The following is a 27,443-nucleotide window of genomic DNA, read 5'->3' as shown; positions in this document are numbered from 1 at the left end:
GCTATTCTGGCATCCAGTTTCAGTTCCAGTTCCTTTAAAATATAGTCATTTTTAACTAGTCTATCAAGTAGATTTCTATCTGCAGTTATTAAAGGACCTGTCTTCTACTACAATAATGTATTTCCCATATACAATATGTATTAATATACATATAATACAGTCACATAAATGTTCCTTACATTTTGCTTTTCTTCAAAAGCTTATTTGAAGTTCTTTTAGTTTAATACATGTTCATAAAATTAGAACCAAAGAAAGAAAAAAAATACAGACTTAACTTGTTTGTCTTGGTCTCTAGAGGTTAACTGCAACCATGACAGCATAAACTTCACTGCTGAATATGTATAAAGCCCTGCCATGAGATGTAGCGCTTATTTTTCTGGCCTTTAGGACAGAACATAACTATGCTGTTATTAGAGCTGTTCTTTTTGGTTCTGTTAGGGAAAGGAAGGTCTGTGTGTCGACTGCAAGGCTTCGCACAACCACCTGAACTAGCTCAGGCAGGCGACTTTTTCATTGGAGGCATTTTTTCATTTCGCACAGGACCGGAATACGTTATTGACACATTTAAGACAATTCCAGAATTCAGAAAATGCAACAAGTATGTATGGTTAGCCTTGTGTTTCATTTATTATCTCCTGCATATTTATCATAGTATTGTCTTTCTAAAAGATTTATGTGACTAGGTTCATTCATTGAAATGATTGAACCAGAAATATCAAGATCATATTTTATTCTGTGCTTCACAGGTTCAATTTTAGAGAATTCAAATTTGCTCAAGCCATGATTTTTGCTATAAATGAAATCAACAACAACCCTGAAATGCTATCAGATATTAAACTTGGCTACAAGATTTATGATAGCTGTGGAAGCATGGAAATATTGAGAGCTGCACTGGCACTTGTGAGTGGACTAAAGGAAGAGGTTGGTGATGGCAACTGCACAAAAACTGAGACAGTTCAAGCTATTTTAGGACATTCGGGATCACGTCCAACCATTGCCTTTGCACAAGTTGTAGCAAGATTTCAAATACCTGTGGTAAGTTAAAAGTGTACAGCCATTGTGTGATGTGTGGGGCATTATGGCTACGGTTCTATGCAAAATCTAAACCAATACATCAGCTAAACAGATGTTTGAATATTTCATTGTAGATCAGCCACTTTGCTACCTGTGCCTGCCTGAGCAATAGGAGGGAGTACCCCACTTTTTTCAGAACAATTCCCAGTGACTACTACCAAAGCAGAGCACTGGCGAAGCTGGTCAAACACTTTGGTTGGACCTGGGTTGGGGCTGTAGCTGTGGATAATGAATATGGCTTGAACGGTATTGCAACATTTATAAAAGCTGCCCAAGAATATGGAGTGTGCATCGAGTACTCTGAAGCATTTTCATCAACAGATCCTCCCCATGTTTTACAGAGAATAATAGAGAGAATTGAGCAATCGACCGCTAAAGTGATTATGGCTTTCATGTCTCACAGAGAAATTAAGCTGTTAGCTTCTGAGTTGTACAAGCATAACGTTACAGGACTGCAGTGGATTGGCAGTGATGCATGGATCACAGATCCCTCTGTGGCAGACAGCAAGGGACACAACATCCTGGTGGGCTCACTAGGCTTCACTGTCGCCAAAGCTAAGATCCCAGGATTGGAGGAGTATTTGAGGCAGCTCCACCCCTCACAGTTCCCTGGAAGTCAGTTTGTCAGAGATTTCTGGGAAGATGTGTTCAATTGCTCTCTGAATGAAACTGTGAACAACCAGCCATGTAGAGGCTTTGAGAGCTTACAAAATGTTAACTCTCAATTCACAGACGTATCTGAGGTCAGATTCACCTATAATGTTTACAAATCAGTTTATGCAGTGGCTCATGCTCTTGACAACTTGATTAAATGTGACTCTGGTAAAGGGCTCCCGTCCAATGAGAGTTGCTCTAACCTGAAACACATTCAACCATGGGAGGTGAGAAACTGCCAGTAAATTGTGACAGAAAAATATTATTATGAATAATTTCTTTACTTTTTCTTTTTTTACTTACTAGATCCTCCAACATCTCAGGGCTGTGAATTTCACAACTGTGAATGGAGAACACATTTTTTTTGACAATAATGGAGACTCACCAGCAAGATATGAGCTTGTAAACTTACAAATTACAAACAAAGGTACAATGGAAGGAAAAACCATTGGCATTTATGATGCTTCTCTTCCAGATGATCTTCATTTCATTATGAACAACATCCCACTTGTCTGGTGTAATGGCATGACTGAGGTGAAATAAAGGCTACAGATTTTATGAATTGCTCTTAACAATGTAATGGATGTTGATTTTTCTTATTATATGAACTGAATACAGTTATCTTTGTGTGTTTGAGGTGCCTATGTCAGTCTGCAGTAAGAGATGCCTTCCAGGAACTCATAAGATCCTACAGAAAGGAAAGCCTGTCTGTTGTTATGATTGCATATCCTGTCCAGCAGGCGAGATCAGTAATGTAACTGGTAAACAAGCAGCAAACCTAAACAGAACATTGTTGTTGACCTGAAACATATATTTTCAATCTGTAACCATCTGCCTTGTTTTTCATTTTGCAGATTCAATACAATGTGTTACCTGCCCCCTGGAGTACTGGTCCAACAAACAAAGAGATGCTTGCATCCCAAAACCAATACAATTCTTGGCTTATGATGAAATTCTTGGAACACTGATAGCACTATTTTCTTTGCTGGGAATTTTTCTCACTATGATCACAACACTTGTTTTCTACTGCCACAAAGAGACTCCACTAGTACGAGCCAACAACTCTGAGCTGAGCTTCCTGCTGCTCTTCTCATTGACTCTCTGTTTCTTGTGCTCTCTGACCTTCATTGGAACACCATCTGATTGGTCCTGCATGCTGCGACACACAGCATTTGGCATCACCTTTGTCCTCTGCATATCTTGTGTTCTTGGGAAGACATTAGTGGTCTTAATAGCTTTCAGAGCAACCCTTCCAGGCAGTAATGTGATGAAATGGTTTGGGCCTGCACAGCAGAGACTCAGTGTTCTGGCTCTCACCTTCATACAGGTTTTGATTTGCATACTCTGGCTAACTATTAGCCCTCCTTTCCCTTTCTTGAATTCTCTGCTGTATAAAGACATAATCATCTTACAGTGTGCTCTTGGTTCAGCAGTGGGATTCTGTGCTGTTCTGGGGTACATAGGATTTCTGGCTATATTGTGTTTTGTATTTGCTTTTTTGGGTCGAAAACTGCCTGATAATTTTAACGAAGCTAAACTGATCACTTTCAGCATGTTGATATTCTGCACAGTCTGGATCACCTTTATCCCAGCGTATGTCAGCTCTCCTGGGAAGTTTACTGATGCTGTGGAAACATTTGCTATTCTAGCCTCCAGCTATGGCCTCATATTCTGCATTTTTATGCCAAAATGTTACATCATTTTGTTCAGGCCAGAACACAATACTAAAAAATGTATGATGAGACAGACACCTAAAACTGATGTACATTATTAGCACTTTTCTCAGATTTGACATGCTCAGTTTTAAGGTTTAAAGTTTTGTTGTTTGGTGCAGTTTTTGTATTGTATCTAAACTGTAATCTAAGCTGCTGCTTTCCATATTGTAGTTCATACTTAAATTGCAGTGAAAAAATATTTTCCAAGAGAAAACAAATTCATACAGCAAAAAACTGTTACATAGTAGCTCTTATTGCAAAACTAGTTGCCTCCATTTGAACAATTCTATTTAGGGCAGAATAATGATCATAAAACTTAGTTCTCTTGGCATATTCCCCATTCTTTATCTTTGAATAATTATTCTTTATCTTTGAATAATTATATTAATTGTTATTAACATGAGATGCATTCAGCCGTAAACAATGATAGTAATTGAGATAATGAACAATGAAATTACTGTAGGTGTCAACAAAGGAATCACTCATTTTCAAGCTCACCATGATCACCTTGTGATCTTGAAAAACAAAGGTAATTTTCTCATTGTCACTACAACCACAGGCATCAGACATCAGCCACTGTTGAGTGTTAAAGCTTTGCATTAATTAGGCAGAACATACAGAGGCAGAATGAGAATTCAGTTGACCCGCTGCTGATATGCCTCTGAGCCTACAAAAAAGGTAGTCACACAGGTGAATCATTCTATGTATGTAAGGGAGACAAGACATCAGAGAACAAGCCGCTCTAACCTGTGACACTGTTGTAACTTCAGCTGATTCCATATTAAAACACACTGGTGTCGTATTGACTTATGTCTGTTTGGTATATGTGAATTAAATTGAATAACAAACAAAAGGGGATGGCTCACAAACAGAAATGAACGGTTGAAGAAAGGCCAAGTTAAACAATGGCCTTGATTTCCACTTAAATGCTATGAGTTGGCAGGGATATTTGCAAGGAGAAGCACATGTAAAAAAAGCAAACAAAAAAAAAAACTTGCAGCTAAGGGAGTTTTGATTAGGCAACAATGTCAGTCACTGGTGATCACTCAAGCTAAACACAGACAATAATTTATCTCTACAAAATACACTGCCTGGCCAATGAAAGTAACCACTTTATTTTATATACAGATGATCTGGGTTTTGCAACAGCTGCACAGCTCTAAGTTCAGCAACAGGATGTGTATTTTTGGTTCCCTGATGACACAGACATATTCCAAGATGACAATGTTTGGATTCATCCAGTTCTAACTGTGAATGAGGTGTTCATGGAGACACCACAGAGTCCGAACCTCATTGAGAATCTTTGGGATGTGCTGGAGAAGATTTCACACAGTGGTATACTTTCCCATCCTCAATACAAGCTGGCGAGTTCCTCTCCTTCAAGACTAGCTCTGCTCTTGCTCTCTAGCCTTAATATGAGAAAATCAATTGTGGCTTTTATTTTGAGAAGTCACTTCAATAGACATGGGCAGGAGGACAATACAGTAGCAGGATTGTCAGACTCTCTAAAGATGCAACTTTTATTATATTACTGAAGAAAATTAGTTATGTTGTTAGTTTTGTTGTTATTTCAGGGCAAGATGGAGTACATGGTTTGAATAAAACTCGGCTGTTTCTAATAAAATTTCAACGCAGAGTTTGACTTACAGTTTAATGTGTTGCCATTACTTTTCTTTAAAAAAAAAGAAGTGATGCTGTTGCACTCCAGTTCAAATATACAATGATGTAATACAAAAGGAAATAAGGTTACACAAGGTTATACATAAACAAAAACAACACAGAAGAAAAACAGCGGAAAGCAGTAAATCCCCATCTGCTGCACATATGACTTCATTACCCAGTGGCTTGGCTCCAATGGGAGAGGGCAGCTGCAGAAGAGCAACAATAACAGACACATGAGATGAAGCATTGCAGCATATTGCTTCATCCTTTTACACAACAACATGAACAACAGGTGGCATATTGCTTCAAGCAGAAAGATAAGGCCTTTATTAATTAACGACTTTGTCACAACATGTAACTGATAGATGTTCATTTAATGAATGTTTTGATGCCTCTCAGCCTCTGTGTATTTGTTTAATTATTTTTTTTCTCTTCTATGCTCTCAGACCTACTTTGACTTGTTCAATAAACAATCTAAAAAACAGGCCCTGTTTCAAACTCTTGATCAAAATAGATGTATTAAAAAAATACAGAAAATGCATGTTTCTTTATTTTTTGTATTGAATAATCCTTCGGCAGTTACTGTCTCTTGTTACTCAATCATAAATCAGAGAGGTCTGAAGATCCAAAAAAACATAAAAAAAACATGTGGCATGAGATTCGTAAGATTGTCTAATTTCATTGTTACTTTGGACTGAAACTGATGGACTAACTTAATACTTTAGAGATGTGACAAAGTTAGACAGGGTGTGTGAAATAATGAAACAGAAACCTTCTTTCTGCATGTCACACTGTGTTGTAATGATAATGCTTTCTTGAAGCTAAAGGATACTTAAAAGCAACTTGTTGCTAAATCCCAGGAAGTCCTCAACTGTTGCCCTGCTTTAACCAGCTGCAACAGGGCCACATACAGCCATACTATGTCACTTCCAGCCCTGTTTGATTAAATCACCCATTTATAAAAATAATTTTTTCGTTTTTCATGCTAATATCAAAAGGAAATTCTACAAGAGATAGCTGGTAGAAGGCAATTCCAATAAGTGAGTGGGAAGGTCCAAAAATCCATGGTAAAAACATTATCAATGTAAAGACTTAGAGAGAAGTTACCCCTCCAAATTTCATCAAGGAGCAATTCAAATCAAACAGTTTTAAGAACTGAGGGAACTAACTTCACATTGAAGTTGTTCAGTATTTGATTTGAGATTAACAGCTTTAAAACTGTATCTTTATTTTCACATCATTCATAGTATTTGACACAACACTCAAATTAAAACACCAGACATAAGAGACATAGATATATGCATTTTGTGTCTACTTCAAACATATTAAATTTTTTGGTTTTCAATTTCTCGTACACTAAAAGCCAGCTTTTTTCATTTGTAGAACTGTTATATGGGCAAAGTTAATGAGAACAGCTTGCAGAGCAGAGCAGTCTAGTCTCTGGTCTTGCGGTTTCTTCTGATCACAATAATTACTTCTGAGTGGAGGTTACATGAGACAGTGTGACAATCTTCACTGAGCATAGCTGGTGACTTTATGTGAGGGGACAGCTTCAACTATCAAACTTGGTGTACAGCCAGTCAGTTACAAAAAGGTTGAGATGCTTTGTGAAATATAGGTAAAAACGATGTAATGTTTTGCAATATATAGCATATGTTGCTCTAAAAGCTCTATAAACTTTTCAGCATTGGTGTTGCCTTTTCAGATGTGCAGGTTGCGAATGGACCCACATACAATCGTTTCACTTTTCCTCGGTCCATTTAAAATGAGCTTTGATGGCAGCATTATCAGATCATTCTGCGTGTGGCTTCTTCTTTACATGATAGAGCTTTAACCTGCATTTGTGTATGGCATGGTGAACTGTGGTCACAGACTATGATTTCTGGAAGTGTTCCTGAGTCCATGACAGGGCCCAAAGATCAAGGGCATACAAAACTGATTTTTGGCTGTGTCCCTTACAAAAAGAGATCTCTCCAGATTGTCTGGATGGCATTATGTACTGTAAATTATTAAATATTTAGAGTCTTCATAATTATATATCAAGGAAAATTATTCTGAAATATCCCTACAATTTATGGATGCAGTTTTTCGAAGACTGCTGACCCTCTGCTTATCTTTACTTGTGAAACACATGCCTAACATGTTTTTTTACATTCAATCTTGTTATTGACATGTTGTCAATATCTGAATTAATTGCAACATGTCTGTCCATCTGTGTCTATTCAGTACCACATACTTTTCCAGCCATTTGTTGCCCCTGTTCCAACTTTTTTGAGATATGTTGCTGCCATCAAATTCAAGATGAGCTCATTTTTTTCATGAAATAGTAAAATGTTTCACTTTCAACATAAGATGTGTTTACTACATTCTATTATGAGTATTGTTTTATGAGAATAACAAATCATTCTGTCTTTTTCATTTACATTTACATAGCATCCCAAAGTTTCCAGAATTGGGATCTTATTCTTATTAATCTATTTATTTATTTGCACAGCTTAACTACTGCATACCTTTTTTCTTCTGAAATGTTGCCAGTGACCTCCATTGGAACAGGGCCCTAAAAAACCTGGATAAGTGCAGAGTTTTAATAGTAAACAGGCTATAAGTAACAAAAGTGAAGACCACAATTTTGAGACTATTGTCTTCTGACTCACATTGAAGGACACAACATCTCTTTGAGCTGTCTGAGTTTCATTATGAAACAAACTCCGATCCTGGGGCATGAGGTGCACCTAAGGTGGTTCCATCCTTCATACTTTACTGGCAGTCAGTTTGTCCGGGACTTCTGGGAAGACTTTTAAGACTTTTTATACTGTGCCCTGAATGAACTCACAAATAAGTTTCTGAGATGGGATTTACAAATTCCTGAATTTTCACTTAAATTTGATTGTACAAAATGTCCAAGGAAGGGTCCAAGTCAAAATTATCACTGTAAAGTACAGAATGCAAAGAGAAATCACATTTAGACATCTGAAATGTAGCTCTCACATTTTCTGCTGCCTAGGCACAATCATTATTTAATATCCTAAATATCATTTACAGTGTCTTATCTGGCTTACTGGTAAAAATTTTTTCACAAAATCAATCTCAGTTAACAGTTTAAGATTGATTCTCCTTAGGGAAATGGCCCCAAGTGCATTCTAATAAAATACAATCTTAATGGATTATATTCTTCATGTCTTAGTAAAAACAATGCATGGACCACTGAGAATGGTCCACCAGGTTACCTCCTACACCTCAGATGAAGAGAGGAAGCTATAAAACACATTCTTCCATGAAAGGTGGGTGCCAAAGGCAAAGCTCTGAGATGACAGCAGTCACACTTTTCTTCTTTACTCTGTTCACATGGATCGTGTCATCTGGCACTTGGCTCAGCCTGGACCAATGTACTAAACTCGGTCAGAATGAGTATTATGGAGAAAAAAAGGCCTTAAGTGCTTCATGTAAAAATACTGTCATTCTTGACATTGGCAAAGCAAAACCAGCCCTAACATATAAGAGGTGAGTAACTTGCTGGTAAAATATTTGTTTTCTATATTTTCCATTTTCTCGTAATTTGTCAAATGCATGCCTTGTTTTGTTGGGGAGAGATGTGATCGTTTCCCATGTTTTCATCTGCAGTTAGGTTGTAATTTGATCAAATCCTCAGCAGGGAACCAGACAGAATTAAATAGGCCTAAACACAGCATTGTGAGAACCCTCAAACCACAATAAATAATCTCATGGGGCGATTGTGTGAGTCAAACACAATTTTAAGTAATTTCACTGTAATTATGCACAAATTGTCTCCCAGCTGTGTTATCACGCTTCTCTTGTACTAAATATGTTGAACCAACATTTTTGTATTTGTTGTATCTACTTGTCTTCTGTCTGCCAACACGTGATGAGCACATGTGAGATTACTGCAATGTAATGTATAATGTAGTGCGTATTCCCAATGTCATTTCACAAAATTATGTTTGTAATTTTAGATCTTCTGAAATGAGTGTTTCCTCAGAGGCGTTTTTCACATGTGAGAGGTTCACAATAGACAGTACTCTATTTCCCATAGTATCTGCAAACAGCTTCAGAACTAAGGACACTGTCAATGCTGAGGAGGAAAACAGACATATACACAAATGTGAAGTTCTGCAATATTTGGTATGTTTATTGTCAAAGACCAGCTGTCTTTTTCTATCGACTGTGGTGAGTGCCAGATTTACAGTCATTTAAGTGAAAAGAAATCCAATTAATTCATGTTGCATGTGAAATTTGATTTGCATACAAAATAGAATTTTCCAATGCCGAAAATGTGTATCTACTCATGACAGTTGCTTTTAAATGATCATTTGTATGTAATTGTCCCCCGCAGTTAAAATCTGATCATCACAGCAGCACACAGTGGAATTACAGGAATGTCTGTTCATCAATTCTAACATCTGTGGCTCACTTCACCCACATAATTGTCCTTGTTCTGGTGCATCATTGGAAAACAACGGATCTTTGTAAGATGCGCAATGTTGATATCAAAATCCTGCAGGATTTATTGTGCACAGAACTTAGACCTGAGCTTCCACAATGCAATATCATGATGTTGTCTGACAGCCAAATCAGCCCTACGTCCTCTGAAGCATTAAAGAGAACATTCCACGGGATCTGTTGCATCAAGGTGTGTGTAATATGTAAGGCCAAAATGCCTCACACTTTCATCACTGCTCATCCATGTTGACACATAACATAATCTGTACAACATTGAGTCTTTTAATGCAGCCAAGTGTGCATTACTTGCCATGAAGCTTCTACAAGCCGGTAAAAAATGTATCCTTTTATCTACACAGATGGATGGTCCAAACTCATTCCTCTGTGAGTGGGAGTGTTCACAGGTTTGTGCTATATTTCTATATTGATATGATGTGACGTGTGTGATAAAGTAATTGTGTGCAGACTGTTAAAATATACAAATATTTTGCAATTCCAATCAAGTGGTAAAAATTGTAAAAATTTAACAGAAACTACCTGTAAATTGTAATTTTGCCCACTCGCATAAGTATGAATTTATGATGTTTGTGCAGGATCTGACATTTTCATTTTCCATCAACAGATGCTTTCCAGATCCTATTCAACACACAGTTCAAAAGAAATATTTCTAAGACAAGCAGGTAATATATTCTTAAAAAAGAGCCTACTTTTACTATTCTTAAACAGTAGCATACTTTCAGTAGCATCTCTGATTTTCTTCATCTACAGAAAGCATCAGATTGACTAATTTCACGAGAGTGGGGAGTGTGCGGCCTACAGGCTCTAGCAGAGGTGTTGGAGGATTTTTTCTGGCAGCCGTGTTGCTGCTTGCAATCTACACAAGAAGATTAAAAATACTGTCAAACAGAGTCCGTCTTACTGTTGAAAACAATACCATAATGGTGATGTTTTTTAATCTGACACTGCACCATTTTGTCCCATCAGTCACCATCCTCCCATCTAAGTGGTCTGTGATTACTTCTTACATATTTTATTATCCAGGGAGAACTGTACAGGTTTTAATTGCCTGCAGAGTTATGTATTCTGTGATGACAATGCTAAATCCCATGGAACAGCCTACACCTATAACTCCATTGTTTATTTTGTTGACTTTTAGTGGTCCTCAGATCCTGAAACACTGGTTTACAGGCATACATGTTGCAAGTAGCATGGGTTTAATACTTAGATTCTGGGCTGCAATTGGACAGATAGAGCTTTTGGCTCCTTTGTTCTGTGTATCTGTTTCCCGTCAATTGTTGCTTTTATCCATTCTCATTACACTAAACTGTTTGATTGTCTTATGTAATCTGAAACTGGTGACATACCTACAAAGTTTAAGGACACCAACACAGTATATACTGGTCATTAGGATGATCAGGCTAATTTAAAGTTGTTTTTTAGGTATCCTTCTGAATCTTTAAAACTCAATTCCTATGCATATGTGAACATCAAATGCAAATCCATCAGTGTCAGTTCTCTGCCTCTTTTTGTTAGGTGTAAAATGAAACCCAGGCACCATTATAGGTGCAGTTTGAGAATTGAAAACATTATAACAGATGTAATGAATGTATGAGGTAAAAAGTAAACTAAGACATTTAGCATTTGAGGCAATTACAAATATTTTTTTCTGTAATCAGCCCACAAATAAACTGAAATGGTGCAAGAAAACAAATGACTGAATCTGATTTGTAAACACCATGTTGTCTATTTTTTTTTTATTTCTTTCTATAGTTCTAATTCAATATGATGAATAAAACATTTATATGTGAAAATTGGCCCCAATACGGTGTACATTTTAGGACATCTTCAGGATCAGCCTTCAGCGTCAGACCTCAGATGAAAAGGAATAAGGTCTCAGGAAAACCTCTGTCACACTCGCACCAAAAGGCTTTATAAAAAAACTTTTCACAATGAACGGCCTCAGAATAAAAATGTCAGACTCAACAGCATCAGCTCAAAAGTTCTCATATAAAACGGCTTCAGCTCAAAAGTTGTCATTTAAAACGGCTTTAGCTCAAAAGTTGTCATTTAAAACGGCTTTAGCTCAAACATTATCATTTAAAACGGCTTCAGCTCAAACGTTGTCATTTAAAACGGCTTCAGCTCAAAAGTTGTCATTTAAAACGGCTTTAGCTCAAAAGTTGTCATTTAAAACGGCTTTAGCTCAAAAGTTGTCATTTAAAACGGCTTTAGCTCAAACATTATCATTTAAAACGGCTTCAGCTCAAACGTTGTCATTTAAAACGGCTTCAGCTCAAAAGTTGTCATTTAAAACAGCTTCAGCTAAAATGTTAACAGAAACAGCAAGACATAATTGTCAAAAGGTGGGCTTACCTGATTTGGTGTCCAAAAGACAAAAGCGCACTTCTGATCTCTTTTTGTTTTAGACCATGTCTGAACAAGAAGTTTATCAATTTATCTGGAAACGGTTAAGTGTTACAACCATAGGCTAACTCCTCATCTACCCCTTGTATTGATCTTTAATAGCTTACCAGGGAAATTATCAACATTTGTTTAAAAAAAAATAAGTACAACAAATGTTCAACAGAAGATATAGCTGCATTCTCTTAAAGGTAAAATATACTCCCACACAGTGAACTTAACGAATTGCTATATTCAGAATAGCAAAAGTACACACATCTATGAAATGTGACTATTATGAGGTCAGAAGACATACACATTACATTAAACTGATAACATATGGATGCTTGTCATCATAGCAGCTTAGTAGCTTGTAGGGTTGTCAAAAACCTTTAAGTGTTTTGACAAGCAATTTAGTGTACTGAAATTGTAACTGTCTGTGCAACTCATTGAGGTATCAATAACTTATGTTAGTCTGTCTGTTTTTTTTTAGTGAAAGTAACGCACACTACAGTTTATGGAGGTGCTGGTGAAGGAGCAAACATGGATAAAGGGAGGACGCCGCATACTCAACTCCAAATGTGAAGAGTTTTATTTGATGTTTCGGACTGCAACAAGGCCATTGTAAAGTCATGCATGCTCATATAGCCAAATATGAGGAGGTGCACTGTGTGCAATGCCACTAATTGCATGCAAGGCAAGGTGAAAGAAAAAAAGGGGAAAAAAATAATAATAATTGACTCAGAACAAGTCCTAACTGCAAAATGAGAAATAAAGCAAACCAATGATAATAGACTGACAACACACTGGAAAATCAATAAAACAAATATTTGTACATAAGTCTTATTCAGAAACAATAAGTTTACACATTTCAGCATTGTGGATACTTCTTTCTGTCAGGGCTGACATCTTCAAAGAGTGTCTGAAAAAAATGTACAACAAGCAAAATGCTCAACCACAGTGCGACATTTTTAAATAAAATTGGTTGCATGCCAATTAGGAGAGAGTGGGTAAGATTCACTTTTCATTATCAAGATCACTAAATCAACACAGTTATATTATTTTTTAATTAAATTGCGTCTGTTTTCGGGGAAAGTATTTGTTTTAATCATAAACATATCTAATTGTGATGTAATAATTACAACATACACACATAATTAAAATATTTAGTGTATGGGACAGGTGTCTCAACTTACCCCAGAGACATTTATTACTTTGTTACTATCTATTACTCCCCACAGCTAAAACAGTGCACTTTCATGCAAGGTCTACTGTTGTAGCTCACAGATAGTACCACAAGTCACATATAAAACAACACAGTCTACAATGTCATCTACCGCTCTTTTAATTGATTACTCGCGGCTCTGTTGTAAACAAATGCACATGGCCAGGAGGTGGTTTAGCAAAACTGGGCAAAAGTGACTGGACTTTCATAGTTCCCCTTTGGTTCAAATGAAATAGCAAATTTTAGAGACAGTTTTGCGTTGTGAAAGAAAGAAAAATAAAATAAAATAAAACTTACGTTCGTGTCCTGTTCCAAATGCAGAACATGGCTAAATCTAAACTTGGCAAAAGTGGTTTATGTAAGAATTGAAACAACATACCAAAATCCCATTATCCATGAAACTCACCTCATGGAGGCCATCTTTTAAACACAACTGTAAGTATGCATGTAAGAACATGGGGAGAGAGATCCACAAAGAGCTGTTTCAATAGTCATCATGGCAAAGAAACCCTATTTACAGAAATCAACAGTCAAATAAAGTTTGAAAACTGTTTGAAACTCTATATGTTCGATGTCCATTTATTGTAATAGAAACTTTTGTAGACCTGCCCTCTATGCAGGGAAACTGTTTATTCTCACAAAAACATCATCTTAAAGCATCTGACATCTGACATTTTTCCCAGCAAACAGATGACCCACAGATGGCCCTGCAACTCTGACCAGTAATTCCGTACTTTATTGAGCATAGATAGAAGTGGAATTTATATCTGCTGCTTGAAGAGTCAACTCCAACTATCAAAACACCTGACAATGTCAACGTTGGTAGTTTGTAACATTGTTTAAAAATGTTATATTGCTTCAGTAAAAATGACTGTTATAGATACATGATTAATAAAATGTTTGTAAAATAAACATTGGTTCACAAATTTTTTAAAAGTTTAAGTGTAGCAGAAAGACAGAGAGGTGTGGTTGAAATCGTCAAGTGGCGAAAAGCAAGCCCAAATGCAGGACTACCGGGGCGGGAGGTGTATTTTTAAAGGCCTCAATAACAACATTGGTAACAGAAAGAAAGAGGGAACAAAATACTAACTCTCAATGAAAAGATGAACTGAAAGCAATGGGAAAACAACTACACACATTCATGGATAATGGAATAGTCTGACAAGGGGCAACTGAAACCCACGTGTAAATATATTAAGGGAGAAAATAACAAATGAACAGCAGGTGGGACAATCAGTTATGAAAACCAGGTGTGTTTCAGGCCAAGATTAAAATTCTGATAGCTTTTGTCTTCTCTGAGTTAATTGGATTTTCTGTGCCACAGATTTGCTTTGATTGCTCTTACAACCAGCACTGGACTTGTCTGCCTGCTCTTTTTCTGCCTGCCATGTTCAGCATTTTTAACTCCAGAGGAATCGGAAATTGTAGAGTCTAGAAAAAATAAATAAATGAGACTTTATTTTTCTGCATGTCAGTGAGCAGGATCTGTTCCTTACATGATAAACAAAACAAAACAAATGAGTAAAACAAATACAAAAACAAATTGTCCTTTTCAGAATTCTGAATGACCTGTCCAGGGTGTACCCCGCCTCTCGCGGCAGATTAAACGGGTATAGAAAATGGATGGATGGATGGAATATTCTTTATGTGCTCACATTGCTTGGGGATATTTACTACTGCAAGGAGAAAACTATAAAGCTCAGCTCTCAGGTCACAATTGCTTAAGTGAAGTAGGAGGGTGTTACATGATGACTTGGATCACCATCATCTTATTAACTCTTCTGGGAAGGATGAAGTCTGAAAATCAGACTTGCAAAATGATGGGGCAGACAGGATTTATGGAATTTTTTAAAGAAGGTGATTTAATTATTGGAGGCGTTTTTTCAATAACAAGTTCAAGGACATTGATAGATTATGGCTACCAGGCATTGCCATATTCATACTGCAAAAAGTGAGTGGATATCCTCAAATATGTAACATTTGTAAAGCTGTCACATATATAAATGCATATCTTGCAGAAGTGTTTTTCATGCTGCGCTGATGTGTTGTAAAATCAAAAGTAATAATAATATATTTATAATTACTATGTAAATACTTTGTGCTCCGTTTGCAGGTGGAACGACAGGGAATTGAAGTTTGCCAGGACAATGATGTTTACTGTGGAGGAGATCAACAGAGATAATGTGCTCCTTCCTGGTGTAAGTCTGGGATATAAAGTGTACAATGGCTGTGGGAATGAAAATTTGATTCGAGCAGCTATAGAAGCTGTAAATGGGGATGATTCACAGGGCTGTAGTGGTCAGACTCTGGCTGTTTTAGGTCACTCATCATCTGGAGTGAGTGACGACATAAACACCATACTCAGCTCACTATCTGTGCCACAGGTAAGGACATGTTTTTCTTATTTCCATATTCAAAAATGCATACAGTTGTGCTGTGTACATGTAATTCATTTGTCTATTTTTCTTTCTAAGCTGAGCCACCTGTCAACCTGTGCCTGTTTGAGTGACAAAACACGGTACCCAACGTTCTTCAGAACTGTGCCAAGTGACCGTTTCCAAAGCACTGCTTTGGTGCAGCTTATGAAATACTTTGACTGGCGCTGGGTGGGGATTGTATTTTCTTATGGCACATATGCAGATATAGCTACAGCTAACTTTGTGAAGGAAGCAGAAGAGGAGGGGATTTGTATTGAATACAGATTAGTTTACAGTAGGGTACGGCAAGAAAAGTTTGATGTTATTGTGGAGGCACTGAGGAAATCCTCATCAAAGGTGGTGCTGATGTTTATGTCCTCGTTTTATGCCAAATCATTTCTGTTGAAAATGGAGGCTTTTAACATCACTGGAAAACAGTGGGTTGGCAGTGAATCTTGGATCACACAAACAGAACTTGCCTCACCTGAGAGAAAGCACATTTTACAAGGGGCAATGGGCTTTGCCCTCCCTCGGGCATCCATACCAGGTCTTGATGAATTCCTCCTCAGTTTGAAACCCTCTGATGAACCACAGAGTGTGATAATTAAAGCTTTATGGGAGAATTTCTTTGGCTGCAGCTTCTCTCCATCCAATTCCTCAACAATGTGCACTGGTATGGAGGATTTACAGACAGTCTCAAATCATTACACAGATGTGACACATTTCACAGCAGAGAATAATGTATACAAGGCTGTGTACTCTGTAGCATATGCTCTTCATGCATTACTGCAGTGTCAGAATGGCTTAAATCCTACCACTGGAAAACCCTGTGTGAACAAAGATGAAGTACAGCCTAAACTAGTGAGTATGGACAAATATATATTGCTACAGTATATATACTATTTAGTATATTCATTGTGGTTCATTCATTTTAGTTAATTTAGAGAAAAAAAAATTGATCTATTGATCTGAGGGAACTGTAACAGTATGTTATTTGTTATTAATAGGGCTGTCATAGTTAACGCGTTAATCGCGATGCGATTAATTGAAAAAATAACGTGTTCATTTTTTTTTATCGCAATTCATCGTGGCCTTACAATGCACTTTTTTATTTGAAAGAAGAAATAGAATATAAAAGAAATTTTTTCTTTGTGTTTGTTTTATTCTAATTCTATATTTTTAATATAGAGGTTATTCGTGCGTTAACTATGGAAAAATGTGATTAATCGTGATTTTAGTTATTAAGTTTAATTAATATAAAATGTGCTGAATGTCTCTCTGTAGGTGTTTGAACACCTGAAGTATGTGAACTTCACAACAAAGAATGGAGCCAAGGTTTTCTTTGACGTTAATGGTGACTCGGTTGCTCGATACGACCTGGTGAACTGGCAAATGAAAGAAGATGGCTCTGTTGAAATAATAACGGTCGGTCAATATGATGATTCTCTAACTGCAGAGAAGAAATTCAACCTAAAAAAAGTTGCCAAAATAGTTTGGAGAGACAACACAGATGAGGTCATTTTTGCAATAATAAGTAACTCTCTGTCACAGCTGAGTGACAGCCAATATTTTCTTTGCATTACTGAATTTTAACATCCTGTGTTTTGCATTATCAGGTGCCAAGGTCTGTTTGCAGAGAACCGTGTCCTCCAGGGACTCGAAAGGCATTAAACAAGAACAAGCCTGTATGCTGCTTCGACTGCTTTGAATGCCCTGAAGGAACAATTAGTAATCAGACAAGTGAGTAAGGATTTCATATAGAACTCATTCTGGCAAACTGCTGTAAAAATATATATAAAAGATAGAAGAATAATGCATTTGAGATGAGTTTTAACTTTATCTCATTGCTGTCTACATTTTAATATCTTACACAGATTCTCTGGACTGTTTGATCTGTCCGCCTGAATTTTGGCCCAATGAAAAGAGAGACCAGTGTATTCTAAAACCAACTGAATACCTTTCCTATAATGAGGTCATGGGGGCACTTCTAACTGGATTTGGTGTAATTGGAGTGTTTTTATCCCTTCTGATATCAACAATATTTTTTACTCATAAGGAAACTCCCATTGTAAGAGCTAACAACTCTGAGCTGAGCTTCCTGCTGCTGTTTTCATTAAAACTGTGTTTCCTGTGTTCCCTGACCTTCATTGGTCAGCCCACTAAATGGTCCTGCATGCTGCGACACACTGCATTCAGCATTACCTTTGTCCTCTGCATTTCTTGTGTTCTGGGGAAAACACTTATGGTCTTAATTGCCTTCAGGGCAACGCTTCCAGGCAGTAATGTGATGAAATGGTTTGGGCCTGTGCAGCAGAGGCTCAGTGTTCTGAGCTCCACCCTCATACAGGTTGTTATTTGTATACTTTGGCTCACAATAGACCCCCCATTCCCCAATCTGAACATGCAGTACTACAAAGACAGGATCATTTTAGAGTGTGCCCTAGGTTCAGCGGTCGGATTCTGGGCTGTGCTGGGTTATATTGGACTTCTCGCTGTCTTGTGTTTTATATTTGCTTTTCTTGCTAGGAAGCTGCCAGACAGCTTTAATGAGGCCAAACTGATCACTTTCAGCATGCTGATATTCTGTTCAGTCTGGATCACATTTATCCCAGCGTATGTTAGCTCTCCAGGGAAATTCACTGTAGCTATGGAGATATTTGCAATTCTGGCCTCCAGTTTTGGTTTGCTAATTAGCATTTTTGTTCCAAAATGCTATATTATCATATTCAGACCAGAACAAAACTGTAAAAAGCACATAATGGGAAAAATACCACCAAGAACACTTTAGTTAAGAATTTAAAAGGGATGTCGTAAAGTAGTTGCCCTGATGTTCGTGCACATTAAACAACTCTACAGCATAGTCGAACAGAAACTGTAGCTGCAAAGGTCATTGCTGTAACTATCTGTGACATGTTGAATAAACTGAAAACCCTGAGATAATGAGATTTTTGTGTTTTCTTTTATTTGCATTCCCAAATGAATTATAATGAAATTCAAGCAAAATATATCAGCTTTCAAGAAACACAGAGGTAATTAAAGTGAAGAGAAAACTTAATCCATAGTTTTAATTGGCTACCACCAAATAGTCCTAGCAACACAGTGGACATTATCATGTCGAACAGGGCATGGATTGGTGAAAATACACAAAAGGGTGCAACACAAAAATACAACTATTTCAAAATCTAAATAATTTTGAATCTATAATAGCATCTCAGACTACCACATAAGTCACACAAATCTCAACAGAGAATGCCACAGTGCCTTTTCTTAATAGTCTAAAGTATAAGCACAAATGTGTATTGTCAACAAGGAAATAATGTCAAACAAAGTGAAAGTAAAGGCAGAGTGTGTATTCTATTAAGTAATTTGCTGAACCATTTTATCATTCAATTGTTTGTTTCACATTTGATTTGAGCTGAATATTCATACAGGTCAAGCACCAATGTACTGTTTTTTATTAATTATTAAAATATTAAATCAAGTTTAGTGGGTTAAGTGAAGCACTATTGTACATGGTACTTATTTGAATCTTTTTATGCATGTTGAATCAAGTGCTACCCAGGTCTAACTAGGTTAAAGGTGATAAGGACGTTAAAACATTTACCCTTAATAGGTCAAATTGTTTCGCTTTATCTGGAAGCTTTTTTATTTTTCTTGCTTTCTGAAATATAATCTATAAAGATTAGATTATATTTTAAAGCTTTTAAACTATTTTTGCATACACCGCACATAGACATCATTTTATAATAACTCCTCTAAATTTGCCATACTTCACAGAGTCAATATTCGATGAGTCATAGACACAGTTTATACATGTGTTAATCAAAAGATGTATTATGTGATGTATGATGACACCGATTGAAGTGTTTTAATTGGTGCTTTAAATTCTGTTCTGTTCACATAACCTCTATAAATCTCAATGAACATTAAATTGAGGGCACATGCTCAGGACATTAACTCTGCCTTTGTTTCTCCCAAGGATGAATATGCAAAGTATTATAATGCACCCCTCCTATCACTTATTGTTCAATAAGAAAAAAAAGCAAATGATACAGCAAAGACCAAGAGGAACTTAACTGAGTGTTAGACCTAAGTGCTGATCGCTGAGGTGGAAGACAGAAACAATGTTTTTGATTTTAAATGAATTTCCTCTGTAGCAAACAGATGATGGATAGGCAGTGTCACACTCACAGTTTATGAAGCCGACTCAGACAAACAGACGCTATAATTGAAGAAAAGACTGACAATTAAATGGATATAAAGAAAAGGACATATCAGCAGAGTGTGGCTAATGGCACACGATGAGTGGGTGGCTGCTTTTCAACATATAAAAAATGTATTTACGAACAGTAAGCAGGGTGGTCACAGTGAAACAATGTAAATATATTCACTACCAAACCACAAACTGATCCACATCAGGCAAAAGGAGGGGGTAATCATCAGAGTACGACTGTGCTCTCTCTTGGGAACCTGCTGTGCCTGGAGCACCTGTGGAGGCCAAGTTGTCTGTTCAAGTTTATAAATTCTGTGCCGAAGTCACAGAACAAAATTATTAATGCTATGATTTAGATTTGCAAAGAGTTGAAGAGGATGAATGATGTACTTGGTGAAATGAGTCAGCATACCAGTTTTTTTTCTAATTTTTCCATAATCTGTGTATCATATCCAAACAAGACTGTATAGCAGATGTATTTGTTGGGGAGTTTCCATCTCTGGAGAGATGGATAGCTGTGCCTCGCCTCCTGTGTGTGCTGGAAAACTGCAGTTCTGACAACCCATCATTAGTCTCACATAAACAGAGAAAAACATCTAGTTTACTGGCAATTTTGAATGTTGCACAGGGTAAAAGCATGTCAGCTGTTTGAAGTAATTTTCAACATTTTTCATTGCACTAAGCAATAAGTGCACTAAGAATCTGGATATTGTGGACTTAATAGCATCTGACTGCTCAATTAAAGTACCAGTAACTGTTAACTGGAAAGGATGAGGCCAAGTGGGCTTTCTGATAAACAACTTAACCTTCATTAAATAATCAAAACTAATTGTGTATCTGCTCATGAGATTTTTCATAAACATGGCACAGTAACTGGAATAGACACATTATTTTTGCAAACTTCTGTAAAGAGAAAAATAGTTGTAATTTTGGACTGGGAGATGACAAGTGCCAAATAAAGGGTTGTGGGATGGTCCTCACGCCATGTCCATTTCTTGTGCATGCTGAACAGTGAGTAAAAAATGGCATTCATTTTGTGAGTGTGCATGAAGCCTCAAGCAGTTGACACGCTGAACGTTTCTGTGAGGGACCGCAAAATAAAGATTTGAGATTTATATACAAAATAAAAAAAATGAAATGTAGTTTTTTTTTCTCATACATTAAATTATAACTATATAGTCTAAACATACTAAATCATATAATTACCAACATAATGCACAGAACTAAAATATTTGACTTTATGTTGAAGATTGATGTGCATTGTTTTGCAGAGATGTTATATTCAACAACCTACTCATCAATATTCATTCAATATTCTGTGCCAAGAAATCACAAGTTAAAATCTGAGCTTGAGGCTGGAGTTATAAAAGTAGCACAAGGTTTACCTATTACATAGTAAAAAAGTGTTAATGTCCCTGAAGCTCTCATTTGCAGCGGGTAAGTCAAACACTTTTATTTTGACTGACTATACTCAGGTTTCTGTATAGTTACCACACACTGAATGGCAAAAAGACAAATAACTCAATTGTAACAGACTGTTATAGAAGCTCAAAAACACAAAAAAACACATCTTAAATGTCGTAGAGCACACCTAATGTCAGAATAATGAAGGAAGATAAGGTTTTCTGGGGAACCAAAAATGGATGCTCCCTGAAAGCCTAATTTACTTCTCAGTCAGAATGTTGTACTAAGGTCAAATGACAAAGTGTAACAAATATAAACAAAGTTCCACTAAAGTTAAACTGAGAACATTGTTGTGCAAACCAATGGCCGTGCTGGGTACATATTGGACTACATAGTGAACATGGCCTATGAGTTTTACCATAGTTAATTGACCCCTTCTATTTTGCAGTCACCTCCCTTTTGTGCTGACATTACCAATAATCCCTGTGTCTTGTGGGAAATAAATGAATCTTCCATGATGAGAGCACATCTACCAACATCTATTATATCAGAAGAGCTGTGCACTCATCTTCATTTCATCAAGCATTACAAACATGCAAAGAGCTACTCTTGTATTTCTGTGTGTTCTTTACATGAACACAGTTACTTGTTGTGTGGTTTTTGGCAAATTTAATATGCCAAGTTTGTTCAAAGAAGGTGACATAATGATAGGAGGAATTTTTCCAGTTTTGAACAAAGAGATCGGTAGCACTGCTACCTTTGAGAAGGAGCCACCTGGAGTGAAGTGTGCATTGTAAGTTTTTATGTATCAGACTTTTCTCTGCATATTTCATCATTAATATCCAGCAAGTTTGGTATTATTTGTACATGTTCTGCACAGGATCGTCTTTGTAATTTTATAACACATTACAATGGCCAACCTTCTTAGGTTTGATCTGCGAGCTTTTCGATGGACCCAAGTGATGATATTTGCAATTGAAGAAATCAACAGAAATCCTACACTCCTTCCTGAAATATCTCTTGGCTATAGGATTCTTAATTCATGTTCATCTCCTACTAATACTTTACGAGCTGCTTTAACGCTGGCCAGTAGACCAGTGGAAAAAGAAATATCTTCTTCCTGTCTTCCAACAATATCTGCTGTCATAGCAGAGGCAGGATCATCTCAGTCCATAGCAGTGGCTGGAACTCTTGGACCGTTTCAAGTGCCAATAGTAAGTAGTGACATTTTGTTTTGCACACTCTGCAATATTCTTGTATTTATTGTTTTGCTCAAAGTTTTTTCTCTTTTTTTGTGGTTTCTTTTCTAGGTGAGTTATTTCTCAACATGTGCCTGCCTGAGTGACAGAGCTAAATACCCTACCTTTTTTCGGACAATCCCCAGCGATTACTTCCAGGCAAAAGCTTTGGCAGCTTTGGTCAAACATTTTGGTTGGGAGTGGATTGGAGCAATACAGTCAGACAATGATTATGGCCGAAACGGGGTTCTTGCATTTACTGAAGAGGTTAAAAGACTTGGGGTTTGTGTGGCTTTTGTTGGAACAGTTGCACGTACATACTCAAGGGATAAAATACTGGTTGTTTTGGAAATGATCAAACGATCAACTGTTAAAGTAATTCTGGCTTTTGCTCCAGAGGGTGACTTTTCCCCTTTGATGAAAGAGGTAGTGAAACATAACATTACAGGAATTCAGTGGCTTGCTAGTGAAGCATGGATAACAGCACCACAGCCCTCCACACCTGAAATGTACCAAGCTTTTGGTGGAGCTCTGGGATTTGTGGTGCAGAAGATGGCAATCCCAAAACTAAAACCATTTCTCACAGCTATTAGTCCTTACACAGATCCAAGTGCAGCATTTGTGAAGGATTTCTGGGAGATAATGGTGGGTTGTAGAGTGGATTCACCTGATACAAATGCAGGGAAAACAAACAAAATATGTGCAGGCAATGAGACATTAATGGATTCCCAGGATGTGTTCTTCAATGTCACACAGCTCAGAGTAGCCTATAATGTGTATAAAGCTGTGTATGCTATTGCACATGCCCTTCATCAACTGGTATTCTGCCAACCAGCTGGAGAAAAAACAGTGCGGCCGCCATGTTTAGATGTATCAAAAATTCAGCCTAAAGAGGTGAGAAATACTGCAAATAAACTGAAAACGCTTCCAAATATTTGTAAATAAATATTAAGATATTTGTTTTAAATAAATGACAGATTATTTCTAATTTTTCACAGGTGGCTTATCATCTACAGAGGGTGAACTTTAGGGATCAGTTTGGAGATAATGTGTTTTTTGATAAAAATGGTGACCCTCCTGCTTCTTATGATATTATTAACTGGCAGCTGAAAAATGGGCAGGTGCAACATGTAACACTGGGCCATTTTGCATCTGATGAAAATGGTGATTATAAGCTCAGCATACAGGAGGAAAAGATAGTGTGGAGGACAGGCAAAAAGGTAACTGTGACAAGTTTTTTTTCATTCACCGAATATCATGTGAGCCATGTTAAATCACAAGAGTATTTCTACAGTTTGATTTTTTTTTCCCTCAGGTTCCTACATCAGTGTGCTCTCATACATGTCCAGTAGGAACCAGGAAAGCTCAGATTAAGGGAAAACCCACATGCTGTTTTGATTGCCTTCCTTGTGCTGATGGAACTATATCTAATTCATCAGGTAGACAGACATTAAAGTGTGTATGGCATACTGAACTACACATGCATCATATGTTTAGAGTTGCATTTAATTACTGCATTTAATCTATTTTATGTTACTGCACTTAATGAATTTCCCTTAGGTTTAAAGTATGTATAGCTAACAATAAACTATAAACTAATACGAACAATATTTATTGTAAAAAAAATTCTGAAAACGTGTTGTCCAGATGCACTCTATGTTTATTCTCAACAGGTGCAACAGACTGCGTTCCCTGTCCACAGGAATATTGGTCCAATGACAGAAAAAATGAGTGCATTCCCAAAATGATTGAGTTCCTGTCGTACCACGAGCCGATGGGAATAGCTCTCACAGTTGTATCCTTGTTAGGAGCCTTCATGTCACTGGTCACGATGATGGTTTTTATCCACTACAGAGAAACTCCTGTAGTAAAGGCCAGCAACTCAGAGCTGAGCTGCTTCCTGTTGTTTTCTCTTTTCTTGTGCTTTCTCTGCCCTCTCACCTTCATAGGCAGGCCGACAGTCTTGACATGCATGCTGCGCCACACAGTTTTTGGTGTGACATTTGCTCTCTGCATTTCTTGTATTTTGGGAAAAACCATTGTTGTTGTAACAGCTTTCAGAGCCACACATCCCAGTAATAAAGCAATTGGAAAGTTTGGTCCCGCACAGCAAAGGATTATTGTTTGCTCCTGCACTTTGATTCAAATAGTTATTTGTACATTGTGGCTAAAGCTCAATCCTCCTTTGCCAGATAAGGTTTTCAGATATAGCAATAAGAAGATAGTTTTAGAATGTAGCACAGGCTCTGACGCTGCCTTCTATGCAGTGTTGGGATACATAGGGATCCTCGCGGTAATATGTTTGGTTCTTGCATTTCTAGCAAGAAAGTTGCCTGATAACTTTAATGAAGCCAAATTCATCACTTTCAGCATGTTGATATTCTGTGCTGTCTGGATCACCTTCATCCCTGCCTACATCAGCTCTCCTGGAAAGTTCACTGTAGCTGTGGAAATATTTGCTATTCTGTCATCAGCATTTGGCTTGCTGATAAGCATTTTTGCACCTAAATGTTATATAATACTGATCAAGCCGCATAAAAACACCAAGAAACGTGTCATGGAAAAAAAATTGTAACACAAAAGTATGATTTCCTGATTTTAAAAGATGATGGCTTATTTCTTAAGATTCACAATACATACGTAAGTATACAACATCTGTTAATACTGTATATGATGCTACTTTTGTGTCTGCTGATGTTCTTTTTCATAATCTGATAATGTTCTATACATAATATGACAGTATAAGTTGCTATGTCATATAAACAATTCTCTCTTCAGAATGAGACCCCAAGTCTCAATTTGATCACCTGTATGAATAAAGGTAAAATAAAGGTTTGAAACAGTTAACACATTGTGTTAAAGGGACCGTATCATGTAAAAAGCACCACTTTGAGCTTGTTTACAGTGACTACCAACAAACTGACATGACATAACACAGGTGCTTTGATCTGAAACTATTGATAATGATAAGAGAAAGAAGAAGGAGAAGAGGAAGCTTTTATTGTACAGCACTTTGAAAAAACACTGTTTTAAAAAAGGCAGGTCTGCATAGTCATGTGATATTTAGCACTGTCCCCTCACAGTGAGACAGTTCCTGGTTCAAATTCTGCCTGGGGCCTTTCAGTGTGAACTTTTAATATAGGTTATCTTTGGATACTCCAGCTTCCTGCCACAGTTCAAAAATATGTATGTTAGGCTGACTGGGGATTCTAAATTGGTCGTAAGAGTGAGTGGGAGTGTACATATTTGTTAGTCTCATTTGTGTCTCTGCAGGCCCTGTGTTGGACTGGCAACCTGTGCAGGGTGGACTGACCCATAACCCTTAACTGAATAAATCACAGAGAAAATGGATGGATGTGAAAAATGGCACAATATACCTTCTGTAATGAACAACTATAGCCTATAATTAAGTGTAAAACCAATGAGTTTGAAGAAAGTGACTGCTTTTGTCTGCTCAGCCCTTTATTAGTAAGCAGGAAGTAGAGATTAGTCAAATAACTATATTTTATCCCACAATTACTTCCTATTACTGTTTGATTTTTTTTTAACATTTGATAAACAGCATTTTTTAGCTAAAAACATTTTTCATTGATGAAAATGTCTACTTCTTAATAATTTTGTGATCAGCAAAAATATCAGCAGCACACTTATAATTAGTTGACAAGCTTTGTATTTGAAATATAGATTTAGTGGGGAAATTTATTCAGAATATAGTAAAGTTCTTTATCTTCCTTGTAAACCAGCTGGGTTCTCGTGAGATTAGAAAAATCACAATTAAATGACAAATGCATGGGTCGCTCCTTGCCCTATTGCCCATACTGAAGGTGTTCTCATGCACTCCACCCTGACATATCTGGACACAACCAACACAAATATCTAAATGCTGCAAAGACTTATCATCATCATTTAACACCGTCAGACCATCCAGACTCATGTCCAAACTCAATGACACTGGGCATCAACACATCACACCACACCTGCTCTGGACTTTCTCACCAACTGACCTCACCTCAGTCTGTTAAGTTAGACAGCTACACTTCCTCCATCCTGACGCTGAGCACAGGGGTTCCATGAGGCTGCATGCTCAGTCCTCTCCTCCACTCACTGTTCACCTATGACCCCGGTGTTGATCAGTGAGAACAATGAGAGGGCCTACAGGGAGGATGTGGAACATCTGGCTGCTTGGTGTGGAGACAACAACCTGACCCTCACCACTAAGAAGACCAAAGAATTGATAGATTATTACAGGCGGCATAGAGACGCACTCACACACACCACTAAACATCAAAGTGGTTGTGAAGTGGAGCTTGTCTCCAACCTCAAACTCCTGGGAGTCTACATTACAGATGACCTCACCTAGCATGAAAACACATCTGATCTGGTAAAGAAAGCAGATAAATTTATTTACTTTGTACAGACATTAAAAAAGGCACAACTTTCTCCCCAAATTCTCACAATTTTTTACTTTTAATGCCAACTGCTGTGTCCTGATATGGCATGGTGGGCTCCTACTTGTTTCCAGAAGAGACCCTGACCCACAACGGGAACCAACAATTGGTAGTAAGCTAGGTAGTCCCAGTCTACCACCACCTGTTTTTTTCTGGAGTAGTTGCATCTAGTAGAACTGCTCAGAGAGTTTCTCTAGGATGGTGTAAAGTCTCACCCAGTGGCTGGCAAGATTTCTTCTTCATTTCTTTCCTCAGGAGTGTTGTCCTTCACAGCCAGCAGGGGTCATTGTTCTACTTTTGCTAATGCCCTGGCTTGGTCAACCTCCTGGCAAGTGAGATTGTAGTAACACTGCATCTGTTAAGGTTTGGTGGATTGTGGAGTTTGTTAATGACTGAAGCACAGACAGTAGACCTGAGGCAGATTAAAACTTCTACAGGTTTTATTTAATACTTTAAACAAATGCACAGCCAGGCTGGATAACCAAAAATAAACCTATGAAAAAACAACAGACCAAACTAACCAAAATAAGAGACA

At 37.3% G+C, this 27,443-nt stretch overlaps 3 protein-coding genes across 3 annotated transcripts; all 3 read left to right on the top strand.

Moving 5' to 3' along the window:
* Positions 1 to 753: 753 nt before the first annotated feature.
* On the top strand, positions 754 to 3,502 carry LOC140313716 (extracellular calcium-sensing receptor). Its single transcript, XM_072391707.1, has 5 exons — positions 754 to 1,035; positions 1,149 to 1,955; positions 2,035 to 2,262; positions 2,366 to 2,489; positions 2,583 to 3,502. The coding sequence occupies exons 1-5, from the start codon at positions 781 to 783 to the stop codon at positions 3,500 to 3,502; spliced, it is 2,334 nt and encodes a 777-aa protein (XP_072247808.1). The 5' UTR covers positions 754 to 780.
* Positions 3,503 to 15,335: 11,833 nt separating this feature from the next.
* Positions 15,336 to 18,467, top strand: LOC140313714 (extracellular calcium-sensing receptor-like). Its single transcript, XM_072391706.1, has 5 exons — positions 15,336 to 15,572; positions 15,663 to 16,466; positions 16,890 to 17,120; positions 17,222 to 17,345; positions 17,480 to 18,467. Exons 1-5 carry the CDS (start codon positions 15,336 to 15,338, stop codon positions 18,391 to 18,393), a joined length of 2,310 nt encoding a protein of 769 aa, XP_072247807.1. The 3' UTR covers positions 18,394 to 18,467.
* Positions 18,468 to 21,911: 3,444 nt separating this feature from the next.
* On the top strand, positions 21,912 to 25,035 carry LOC140314770 (extracellular calcium-sensing receptor-like). The gene is made up of 6 exons (XM_072393129.1): positions 21,912 to 22,015; positions 22,151 to 22,436; positions 22,533 to 23,354; positions 23,459 to 23,680; positions 23,776 to 23,899; positions 24,134 to 25,035. The coding sequence occupies exons 1-6, from the start codon at positions 21,927 to 21,929 to the stop codon at positions 25,033 to 25,035; spliced, it is 2,445 nt and encodes an 814-aa protein (XP_072249230.1). The 5' UTR covers positions 21,912 to 21,926.
* The last annotated feature ends 2,408 nt before the right edge of the window (positions 25,036 to 27,443 follow it).

Source organism: Leuresthes tenuis, unplaced genomic scaffold (genome assembly GCF_036924035.1).
Source record: "Leuresthes tenuis unplaced genomic scaffold, fLeuTen1.0.hap1 SCAF_9, whole genome shotgun sequence".
Lineage (NCBI taxonomy): Eukaryota > Metazoa > Chordata > Actinopteri > Atheriniformes > Atherinopsidae > Leuresthes > Leuresthes tenuis.
Note: the sequence above shows the minus strand (reverse complement) of the source record. Positions and strands in the feature narration are given on the sequence as shown.

Bases quoted from the DNA above. Each gene is read 5' to 3' on its own strand.
- LOC140314770 (XM_072393129.1), top strand. From the start codon at position 21,927: ATGATAGGAGGAATTTTTCCAGTTTTGAACAAAGAGATCGGTAGCACT. The intron at 22,437-22,532 runs GTAAGTAGTGAC...TTTCTTTTCTAG, and splicing joins GACCGTTTCAAGTGCCAATA to GTGAGTTATTTCTCAACATG. The intron at 23,681-23,775 runs GTAACTGTGACA...TTTTTCCCTCAG, and splicing joins TGTGGAGGACAGGCAAAAAG to GTTCCTACATCAGTGTGCTC.
- LOC140313714 (XM_072391706.1), top strand. From the start codon at position 15,336: ATGATGTTTACTGTGGAGGAGATCAACAGAGATAATGTGCTCCTTCCT. The intron at 16,467-16,889 runs GTGAGTATGGAC...GTCTCTCTGTAG, and splicing joins ATGAAGTACAGCCTAAACTA to GTGTTTGAACACCTGAAGTA. The intron at 17,121-17,221 runs GTCATTTTTGCA...TTGCATTATCAG, and splicing joins GGAGAGACAACACAGATGAG to GTGCCAAGGTCTGTTTGCAG.
- LOC140313716 (XM_072391707.1), top strand. From the start codon at position 781: ATGATTTTTGCTATAAATGAAATCAACAACAACCCTGAAATGCTATCA. The intron at 1,036-1,148 runs GTAAGTTAAAAG...ATTTCATTGTAG, and splicing joins CAAGATTTCAAATACCTGTG to ATCAGCCACTTTGCTACCTG. The intron at 2,263-2,365 runs GTGAAATAAAGG...TGTGTGTTTGAG, and splicing joins GGTGTAATGGCATGACTGAG to GTGCCTATGTCAGTCTGCAG.